This window comes from Thalia democratica, chromosome 2, assembly GCF_965202585.1.
Source record: "Thalia democratica chromosome 2, ktThaDemo2.hap1.1, whole genome shotgun sequence".
NCBI lineage: Eukaryota > Metazoa > Chordata > Thaliacea > Salpida > Salpidae > Thalia > Thalia democratica.
The window spans coordinates 28,875,628-28,887,391 of record NC_139166.1 but is presented as its reverse complement, the minus strand read 5'-3'; the positions used below and the strand labels follow the sequence as shown (position 1 = coordinate 28,887,391).

General features: G+C 25.2%; 1 protein-coding gene across 1 annotated transcript; it reads right to left on the bottom strand.

Annotated features, from left to right (window-relative positions):
- Window positions 1-3,768: 3,768 nt before the first annotated feature.
- On the bottom strand, window positions 3,769-8,857 carry LOC145828517 (gap junction delta-2 protein-like). The gene is made up of 7 exons (XM_082936273.1): window positions 8,732-8,857; window positions 8,349-8,477; window positions 7,509-7,645; window positions 5,990-6,080; window positions 4,708-4,846; window positions 4,217-4,482; window positions 3,769-3,946 (listed from the first exon to the last, which is right to left on the bottom strand). Exons 1-7 carry the CDS (start codon window positions 8,824-8,826, stop codon window positions 3,799-3,801), a joined length of 1,005 nt encoding a protein of 334 aa, XP_082792399.1. The 5' UTR covers window positions 8,827-8,857; the 3' UTR covers window positions 3,769-3,798.
- Between the last annotated feature and the right edge of the window lie 2,907 nt (window positions 8,858-11,764).

Sequence of the window (11,764 nt, the reverse complement as noted above, 5' to 3'; positions counted from 1 at the left end):
TGTACTGTATATTTACTTTTCACATGTTTTTTAATATTTTCTAATCTTGTAAACTTAACCTTTTTTCTACATACTTTAAGTGCACAGTTTAACTTACAAAAACATTTTATAACTAATAGATTATTGTTTTAAATTCAGTAATAGTTCAGTAGTTATTTTGTTTCAATTACTATCATAATAAGATATCTTATCGACTATTTGCTTTTACTCTCCTAATTTAACTATTAGCAATAACTAATTTATTTCATTTAAATTAATTTTATTGGAGGTTATAATAAGTAAAAAACTGTTTGCTTTATATTTTACATGGTAAATCATTAATTATAATGCTTAAATATTTTAATATTTTAATGGCTTGCATGTTTTTTATATCTCAAAGAGGGAAACTTCTTTTATTTTTACATCCTAGAAGTCTATTTTAAACGTGTTAATTAAAGAGCTTAGCAAAGTAAATAACAATTTTACTGTAATTATAAACACAGAATTGTTAAATACCTAGTTAAGTTGTAAAAAAGTTTAGTACATTTAAAACGATTAAACTTCTAAAAGTTTTATATAATAAAGAACGTTCAATTACAATGTTTAACTTAAGTATTTCAACTTAGATTCTAGACATTTAAAATTATTTAGAAAACTATATAACAAACTAAACTTGTGAAGGTTTCAAATATTTAAGCAATAAAATACGAGACTTTCAGCTTTAATTATATACATATTTAGATTTTGTTTGCAATTTTGATAAATCTCTCATTCTATCAATAATAAAGTATTAACTCTTGTGTTTTTTGCTGTATTTTTCCATTTTCAAAGGTTGTATAAGCGAAACATAGCGCTGAAAAACTATTAAACAGGTACAAATACTGTAGCATTTTTTTTTCAAGTCGAGGTTCTTAAAATCAAGTACAACAGTAAAAGCAATTTAATGTGTGATTAAGACCTTCTCACGTAATATTAAGGATCAAAAGTAATAAATTTAACGCATAGAATAAAAAGAAAAAATAATTAGATGAGACATAGCTCACATGTCTACAAGTTAAAGTAAAATAATAAAAACATTTAGTTATCAGATTTGATCAAAAATTAAAGTTGTTTTGTTTTAGCCAGCAGGGCAAAAATGTGCACAATTTTTTTATTGGAGCATGGCAAAAGTTTATGGTTTCAAGACATCATTTGAGCAAAACAATATTGAGTTGTTGTCATAAAATATTTGTCAGCTAAATAAAGATAATTTATTTCAACTATGATATTTCAAGAACCTACTATTCACAGATGCAGGTCATTTTTTTAGCTAGGAATCAAGTCGTAAGTTCTTTTTTTTTGAGAGAGAATTCAATATAAAATATGTGTAATCCTTTAATAAACACAAGTAAAACAGTTTTAGATCAAAATTTATTGGTAAAAATATAAAGTTAGATAATATTGGTATAAAAAAAACTATGCATGATTACTGTGAAAATATAAACGGTTCATTGTGACCAGGTCGCATATTGTCACATGGACTGTTGTTGATGGTGAGCAGTGTTTATTGAACTATGGTGTAAAACATCAGCTTTGATGAAGAAAACTAGTTTACAGAATCACGGAGAGAAAACATAACTTAAGATAACTAAAGTACTTGAAAACTTCATTGTAATTTATTTACATGAAAATATCCTTAAATATTTATATAATATCTTTAAAATTGAAACATTCAGCAGCATTTTATTATATTTTTTATGAATAAAGACTTTTCACAACCTATTTTAATATGAGTTTCTCTGAAAGTTTCGTTTACATAGTTAATAAGCATTAGACTTCACTGTTAGACTATCAACAACAGCCCATGTGGCAATTCTTATTTAGAGTTTATTGAATGATGGTGTAACATTTTAGCTTTGCTGAAGATAGGCAAAATAACTACTAGTTTTTATTTGTATAAAAAGTTATGCTACAAAACCCGTTCGGTATACTGAAAATATGCTAAACACAAACAATATAAATTTATTTATCGGAAGGTAAGATGTTCTTTACTTTTATAAGTTTAGGATAATAAGGAACTTTGCTTTGCAAACGGTTAAAAGTAATATTTAAAAAATTCTTTTTATAAGATTGTAATCAAAAAGTAAATTAAACTAATAAATTATACTCTCGTTACTGCTATTGCTTTCTCATCGTATTCGCAGTAGTTTTTAAGATCAGAAATTGTCACAGCAAGTTTACAAATGAAATGGTTTGATATTAAAAGTAGCACACACACTGTTTATGTTAACAATTAATTAGACGAAGAAGGCGTGTCAAAATCAATTTAGCAATACTTTTTTTTTAAATACAAGTTTGTTTAAATTATCATCTTTTTATTAAATAGCAATTTTTTAAAATACAACTTTTTTTTTTATTCGCATAATGTGTTTTATAGCTTTTTGACTTAACATGCACTTAAAATTTACTTTCTACAAGTAACATTTCTAAAAAATTTTTTTTTTTTGGTACCGGATTTAAAAAAATATAATTAAAAAACAGTAAGCGTTGTCTCGTGAGGTCGTCACTTTACGTACAGTCTTTATTTCTTAAGATTGTTTGAAATGGAAAATAATATTACAAAAAGAAAAACGAGAAAATAATAAAGAAGAAAAATCAATGAAACTGTAACATAACAAAGTATATTTTAACAAAAAAAAAGTTGTGTAAAAAGAATTTCTTCTGAAACAAGTTATGTACTTAATAATCACCGTGATTTAATTTGTTTTATAAACCTTGTATTTTTTTCAATATAAAACAAGATTTTTATTTTTTACTATGTAGTGTTCACAGTAAAGAAAATTTTATCCAATAATTCAAATCAACATTTCAATGTTTAACTGTGAAGTTAAACGTTGTCTTTAATCGAATTAAAGGCTTAGAAACAAATAAACAATTTTCTTTTTATATAATTCTAAACAACTTATACAAAAGTGTTTTTTTTTTAATCTTAAATTAACTTCACTATTTAATAACAAAATTTATGTGTTTATAACTTTACCAACATTAAACATATGAAATTAAAAGATAAATTCAAAAAAACTCTCATGAAAAATTTAAGCTGTTTTTCGTAGCAAGTATTTTTATAAAACTCAGAAACAAAATGATGGTTACAAAGTTATTAGAATAAACTTAATAAATTTAACAGTTGAGTTCACAAACATTTTTTATACACTGTACATTTTTACCAGTATTCAAATTTAGTCATTCAGTTTTTAACAAAATTACATAGCATAATGAAAAATAAGTATTAAAATTGTATTGTAAATAAATATTCAACTAATGACTAATAACACTAAAAGCCAAATTAAAAGTAAAAAATCTAATATTCTTGTAATTTCTAAAAAAAGATCTTTAAAGTTAGCATCATCGTATTAAAAAAAATTCATAGCTATAGCATGCAAATGTAGGAAATAGAAAGAAAGACATAGTAGAACATAAAAAGGAAGACAATTTTTTTTTTTGAAAAAATTTAATTTTATCAAACAATATTTCTTTATGTGTACTTTTAACTTTTGAGACTACAATAAAAGTTCTCAATTTAAGAATAATGAGAATTATAGTACTTCAAATTTCAAACTTTATTGTCAAAATAATGTTTCACTCGTTCAAGATCCTCGATTGATTAATAAAATTTGAAAAAATAAAATCTGTATCTTTAAGTGATGTTATTTATAAAGAAAATGTTATAAAAGTACTTATAGATGCTAACTACTTTTCTATTTTGTGTACCTAAAAAATTGTGCCTAAAAAGTTTCATAAACTAAAACTTTTACGTAGTTTTAATCATTAGATACAGACTTAATAGTGGTATCCAGCGTGATTTGATTGAATCACCTCGTTTCTCGATCCACCAACTTGGTTGTCCCTCACAAGCGGATATGGACCAAGGTCGGGAAATGTGTTGAGTCCAACAAATCTTCGATGAAAGTTTGCAGGATTACGTCGACTGTTTGAAAAGTTTGATTGCAATTATTTAAATGACGAAATTGATAAAACGCAGACTTAAAGAATGCTTTTGTATTTAGTTACTTTTTTTAATCCCCATACAAAAAAGTACTATTATTGATGAAATATTAAACTCAAAATTGCAAAAATTCGAAGATGAAACAATCAAATTAAAAAAACATGTGTTTGCACAAAAAATTCTTACAAATATAAATTGATCCATCAAACATAAATATTTAAACTACAAATTAGATATGCAATACTTACTAACTTTAGATCAACGACTCTCTGTAGAGGCATATCAGTCATTCCATTCTCATCGTCACCGCCTTTTCTGTTTCTCTTCTTCACATAATTGTACATCAGCGACAGGATCTCAAATAGAGAGAGCACGCAAGATATGATGGCGAAGACGTACATGAACAGAAGCAGGTAAGTTTTTTCGATGTACCTCGACGGGTAGCACCTGATCACTTTAGTGCAGGGAGGTCCTTCACAATCGTGGAACCACTGGACGTCCAAACCGTACATTTTGTGCTGTTTTGTAGCTATTATTTTATACATACTTGTAAAATGCATTGGTTTTTTTTTTTTAATTACTTCTCTTTGTGTTGGTACTAAAAATAATTTAGATAAACTTTACTATTTACGTTAGTAAATAAAAGTTTTTGGTAAAATTTGGCCGTAACTAAAAATATCACAACTAACTTTGAACAAATAGCTACTAAAATTTTGATGTAGTTAACAGGTTTTAAAACTAACTTGAAACCAGATAAGCACAGCTTCAAATACTAATCTTAAAACTGCTTGTATAAAATAGGCTCTGTTGATGGATCTTGTTTGATAAATATCATCGCTACCATCTGCATGATACACCGTCTTTGTTTTGAATTTTTTCGTACTTAAGAAGAATAAATACTTTTATAAAACAAATATTTTTTTTACATAAATATATAGAAGGTTCTTTTAATTTTTGTCTTATTTTTCAATGCAAAGAATAAAGCTCACCAAATTTTTTTTTAACAAAGCTTAACGTATTATGTGTAGAATGAAAAACAAGTTGTTGTATTTTTTCTATCAAACAAACATACAAAAATTACTTATTTAAACTATATCATTAAATAATTATGTATATAATGAATACAAACACTTTCGAAAAATTTTATTAGAATAACCTTATGTAAAATAAAATCACATTTTTTTTTCCATTTTAGAAAACTTTTAAACTACCTTTCTACTTCTTCAACTTTTTTTGAGGTTCCACTTTTTTTCTTTTTACTATACACTCATCTGAAGTTGTAGTTGAGTCATTAGAAGTTGTATCTGTTGTTGTAACTACCTTTCTACTTCTTCAACTTTTTTTGAGGTTCCACTTTTTTTCTTTTTACTATACACTCATCTGAAGTTGTAGTTGAGTCATTAGAAGTTGTATCTGTTGTACTTGATATCAACAATTTTTCCTTACTTGGTCTCATTAACTTATCATTCTTTACCAAAGGAAGATTCACTTTTAAAAGGTCTTGGTTACCTAGTAAAATTAAAAACTACTTAAAAGCTATTCAAGATTTGTAAGCTTATAAAACAGTGTGAATATATGTTTTTTTAATTATTACAAAGTAATATTTTTAGCTGATTTGTTGTTTTTTATTTGTGGTTAAAGTTATTTTAAACCCAAAAAAGCCAAGTTTAATTAAATTGATGACATGACTATACACCGATTTTTTTGAAATAATACTTAGATACTTAATTTAATATGTAACTTATATTAAAGAAATAAAGTTTTTTATATAAATTAAATTTGAAAATAACGTTTTACACTTCTTGAACGAATTAAAAGTACAAGTTTATGATCAAACTATGTAAAATAAATGTTTTCTAATATTTTAAGTACATCTTAAAATAGTTTTACATCTTAACCTACATTTTTTTCTAAATTTGAAATTATTAAAACTAAAATACAAAGTGTATAAGTGTTTTTTTCTCATTCTAGTTAGTCTTACTACAATTATTGTCATTGTTTAGGGGAAATTCAAGTATCTCATACGCATCGTCGTATTCATGCTGCATATATTTCAACCTCCTCTCTCTCCTCCTTCTTTTCCTCTTTTTACGCCTCCTTCGCTTGTACCTTGAATCTGATTTGTTTTATTCAAAACGAGGTTAAACCGTATTAATTGATTAGTATAATTTTTTGAGTCATTTTTTATATGAAAATGTGATTTTTTTATTACTCAAGTTCGTTTTAAAACTGAATACTACTTACAACAAACAAATTAAGAGAATTTTTAAAAGAAAAAGTTATTTTGGACTCTTGTCTACAAACAAACATACTACCTGTTTAAAAAAGACTACAACTTTTTTAATTTCTTTTCTTTTTAAAAATTGTACATAAACTATTACTTTTTAGACAGAGTAAGTAGTACATGAAACTTTATTATAATATATAAATAAGTTTTTACTGTGTTATCATCATAAGTTTATAAGAAGCCTTCATTTTGCCTAAACTTAAGTAAAAATACTTATTCAAGACTATACATATATGTTTTCAAAAATTATTTTAGCTAAAATCAATAAAATGTGTATGCAAATAAAAATTTTTAATATCATTTCAACAAAAGCAGTAAAAAATTACTGTATAGAACTAAAAATTTATAGTATTTGAAAAAGAGTTTTTTGATGTTTGTAAATATAAAAATACCGTATACTGCAAAAGGAATGTTTTTCAAGAAACTTAAAAACATTATCAACATTTAATTTCTGTCAAGTGATTTTTGGCATTAACTTTAATTTAAAAAATGTGTATGGTTGTATTTTACAAGCAGTCTGACTGACATTTAAAATAATGTGTTTGGAGTATTATGATTATGTTTAACATACCTTATATACGTGACTTTTTATTGTAAACTTTTTTATAACCTAAACATACCGTGCTAACAAAAACCAAAGTGTTTATTTAGTATGGAATTGATAGTATTTCTAGTTTAACACAAATCAAAGTTTTAAATAAGGTTCTTAGAATTTTTCGACAAAACAAAATTAAAATAAAAGGAAATGAAATAAAACAAGCTCACTTATATATGTAACTTAATTAAATAACTTTATTGTTAAAAACGAGTACTAAAAGTTTTTTTCTAATACGTATTTAATTTTTAAACTTTATTAAACAAACAAAAATTATTTTAAGCGTTTGTCATTTATAATTATTTTACTGACTGTAATTCCAAAGACTAAGTTTCGTAACTACAAAATAATTTTCAACGTTTTCAATAATATATTTTTCATAAATTATTTAAGTATAGTTATTTGCCTTAAATAATAAAGAATACAGTTTAATATTTTATTTTTGCTTGAAAAGGTCGCAATCTTTTGCCACCAACACCGGTCGCAAATAAAATATGTAATTTGCATAAATCTATTTAAGTTATTTGAGTAAAATTTTTTACTGCAAACTTAACAAGTACTTTTAAAAATGAAAGAGACTATTTAAGCCATGATCTATAGTATTGATTTTTTTTTCTACTTTTAATTAAAATTGTACTTTTTTTATAACTTAAAATATTAACAATCTGCTGAAAAGAGAGTTTGCTGAGACGACTGGTCTCTCTGGTTCTGTATGGGAAGAAGAGTTGTTTTATGGAGAGAATAAACAATGAAGATCATCGATGGAGTTCCTACTAACAGCAGTTGAAGAGCAAAAAATCTAAAAGTTTAGAAAACAACATTTACATAAAGTTTTGATCATAACATTTGATATGTAAAGTACAAAAGTCTAGGCTTAAGTTTTGTAGAATTTCGCCGATTTCTTCTTTAATCGTAACACTATTATTAAAAGACTAAATTTACATGCTAAAAATTAAGTTTCAAATAACCTTTTTACAGTTAGTACTTAAAACATTTTCTTGTGCTATTTTGTATAGAATACGTTTTAGTCACTTTACATAAATACAAACAAAAACTTCATTATACAAATGTGTTTATGTTGAGAACTGTGTTTAGGTTAAATAGTTTTTGTCAAACTCTGAATAATTCGATACTATATAAAACAAAACGGTAAAACGGAAATGGCAGTATAAAATAACCAACAGTTCGTTTTTACAAATTAGATTAAAAAAAAAAGTTTTACAAAAAGTTTTTTTTATTAACAAAACTATTTTAGATAAATAGAAATAGAGAAAAAGTTAAAGTTTAAATGTTTGTTAGTCAAACAAAACTTTAATTTGACTGAATAAAAATCAAAAACACTCCTTAAAAATTTAAATTAAAGCTTTAAAAAACTAAATATGTTTAAACTGTGAATAATGTGTGTTGTATTTTTCGTGCAAGCATTTTTTAAAAGCTTTAGCATGTATAAAAGTATAGATAAACCAAAATGACAACAACTTTAGTTTATTACTATTTCAAACCTGATTTGTGACAGAGGAGTAAATTGTGAAAAGCAATATTGTTTGCAACCTGGATCGTTTGTGTCACACTCAAATTCAGCTTGTTCATCATCGTATATTGTGTCGCCTACACTTATCACTATTATTAACCTGTTTTATACTTTCATACTTTTTCAAATCATCAAAGACATTAGAAAATATAAAGAAAAATATAGAAAATTTCGGTAATTTTCTTAATTATTAAACTACCCCTATAGATTTAAATAGAAAATAGTTTTAATAAACTTAACTGAAAATAAGAATCTAAGTTCTTTTTTAACAAAAAAACAAACAAGATAAATTTTGCTGTTATGTGTTAAGTATGTGTTAACAAAGTATGTGTTAAAGAAACTAAAGTTACTAACCTAAAAATGAATATAAAGACAATCCATACTTTACCAGCAAAAGGTGAGTAGTTAGCAACTTTTTCTAGCAATTTTTCATATATATGCCACCCCATATGTAATCGTGTTTATTTTAGAATTTACGCTATAACCTAAAAACTAAAATATTAGAAAGTAGAACAGTTAGTTTTTTTCAAGTTGTAAGTGTGTTTCAAAAAAAATCAAGTGTTTTGTGTTATTTCAAATTTAAAGTAAACTAAAAAACAACTAATATTGTTACTATGAAAAAAAAACATTTTTTTAATTTTCAAGACGTATTAATATACCAACATAATGTAAAAATATGGAGCTATGATAACCTTAAAAAACTTAGTCTTGTATCTACTTTTTTTTTTGTAGTAGACAAGAAATGAACTAAATGAATTCAAGTATGTACTTCTAATTTTTTTTCTTTTAATTTTTTCTCTTAACTTATATCAACATTTTTCTCAATTAATTTAGCCTAAGGTAAATAGTTGACATTGGTTTCTTAATGTTGAGCTAAAACATTTGTTGAACTTAAGTGATAAGTTTTTTTTTGTAAAAACAATAAACAATCTATATAATTGTTGATAAAGTACTTTATGAATACAAGTAAGAAAGTTTAAGACAAAAAAATACATTTTTTATAGTAGGTAGAAGCGATTTTAGGTTAATTCTTTTAAATAACAAATTTAATAACGCATAACGTTTGTCTGAATGCATAAAACTTACATATAGGTAAAGCATAGACTTGTTTATAATGAAAATTTTTTGGTCAAATGTCTATACTTTTATAAAATTATTCTTGTATTGCATTAAAAATTATAGACTCTTTAAAGATCTTTCTAGTGAATAAACTATTTAAAATAAGTTTTCGACACTAGTATCGAGTGTAGTAAATATTTTGTTAGACTATCAAGTTTTAACTTCTTTTTATAACAGCTTAAATATTTGTATAAGTAATCTATTTAGGTACTTAGCAGTATTTTCAGCTTATATAGGTGTTTTGCTTCTTATTATCCCTAGCCCGTCATCTTTATGTAATCCAAGTTCATTATTTATAAAAATCTCACTGTAATTTTACTAAAATTTTGACTGTTGGGTTTTTTTTTAATTTTTTTAGCTCATCATACCTATTTCCTTAGACCAAATTTATTTTGAGCACCTTGGTTTTACGTTTTTGTTTAATAAACTTACTTCTAGCTTAAAATATTTTTACTATCGTTCTTAATTTTTATAGCTAGTTAAAAATTTCAAAAAATTCTCTATCTATTTTATTTTCTTTTAAAAAGTTGATTATATTGTTGGCATATTTTTGTCAAATTCAATCGAATTCAAATACACTAATAACAAATTCAAGTCTTAACACTGCTAAAACTAATACTCAACATTTTACTTTTTTTTTTTTGTAAATTTTACGCTAGAGTTAGTGGTCTTTTGAAATTTTAACACCAAGATTGTTTTTTTCATTTACAGAAAACATATTAGTTTTGTGTAAGAATTTTGTATGAGAAAAAACTAATTTACTGGTTTATGTTATGAACTTGTGCAACAAAAAAAAACTTCGTTTATGTAAATGAAGTAAGAACTTTTAAGTTAATCAAAATATGATTGTTTATGAGAGTAAAAAGAAAGTTTGCAAAATTAAAAACATAAATGCTATAACTTGAGCCACTGATTTAATCTATTTAAAAGCTCAAACACTAATAAATTTAACAAAATATATTACAATTAAAGTTTTTCTTTCTACTAAAGAGTTGTAAAAAATAAAGTTTTAGGTTTTTAGAATTTTTTTTTGTTAATGTTTCCAAATTACATGGCCCGAATTTTTTTATTAAATCTAGCTCTCAGATTAAAAAAAGTTAAATCTACCTCTTAACTAACTTACAAAAGTGTAATATTATAAAATATTTTGTTAAAGCATATAACCACATAAGTTTTGCTTCATAAAGCAGCTATTTTAAATAGTTTATGTAACTTATAACAGTAATAAGCGATGCTATTAGCTTCACCAACTAATGTTATGATTGCTATTCGGTAATCTTAACATTAATTAGCTAATGGTCCATGTCACCACGTAGAGGTTAGCATCTTGACATGGTTTACCTTTTTTATAGTGGAGGTGTCACATAGATTCATGTTATTAGCATAGACCTACGTAATAAAAACCACTTGCAAAAAAAAAACACTTAATAAATACTTTTATACATAAACTATAACAACAAAACAAGTGACATCACACACGGGTAGTTTATTTATAAATGTATTTTTATATAGTTGTTTCTTTTTCTGCTTAATAGATGTAAACTAGTAAAATATTACTATCAATCTCTACTCTTTAGCAAGATTGATAGTCATTGTAAGTCCCTGACTCGTTATGCCTTTCAAAATTTCATCATTAACAACTATATTAATGTTAAAAACAATTGGAGTTTTAGCAGCATCACCGAACGTAACCGGAGCTGTTATACATTTTGAAGGCATTGTAGTGTTTTGAGAAACTGACAATTGGTTTTCAGTTTTTGGTGTGAGATTAACCGATTGGTCTTTGTTTGTCGTTTGTAGTGTCATCTTTTGAAAAGATTGTTTTGAAGTATCTTCTCCATGTGAAAAGGAATTTGTAGAAGTTGACTTCTTATTAGCTGCTTTTGGTTGTAGAGTTTCCTTTTTTGTTAATTTTGTTAAGACAGGCTTGGATTTTGAAGAACAAACTTCTTTGGATGATTTCACTGAAGAGGTTTGTGTTTTTTTTGCAACTTTTTTAGCTTTTGTGGCGTCTTTCGATTCCTTAAGAGTAAAAGTTTTTGATTTAGAAGTATCAACTTCAGGCGTCAACTCCTCATTGCGAATCTTGTCCAAAACAAGTCGTCTTTTTTCTTTTTGAACTTTTTGTTTGATCGAACTTTTTCTACGGTAACTATCGATTTCACGTTCGAGGTCGTTATAAGTGTAATCGACGTAATACATAAGAAACCTCAGACCTTTCCAAATACCAGTCGGTCTGAATTTATTAAAACTGGTCGCCCTTGTGGT

Coding starts and splice junctions, on each gene's coding strand:
- LOC145828517 (XM_082936273.1), bottom strand. CDS start 8,826: ATGGGGTGGCATATATATGAAAAATTGCTAGAAAAAGTTGCTAACTAC. Junction 8,478..8,731: donor GTCTTTATATTCATTTTTAG/GTTAGTAACTTT, acceptor AGTATAAAACAG/GTTAATAATAGTGATAAGTG. Junction 4,483..4,707: donor CTGTGCTTATCTGGTTTCAA/GTTAGTTTTAAA, acceptor GCTACAAAACAG/CACAAAATGTACGGTTTGGA.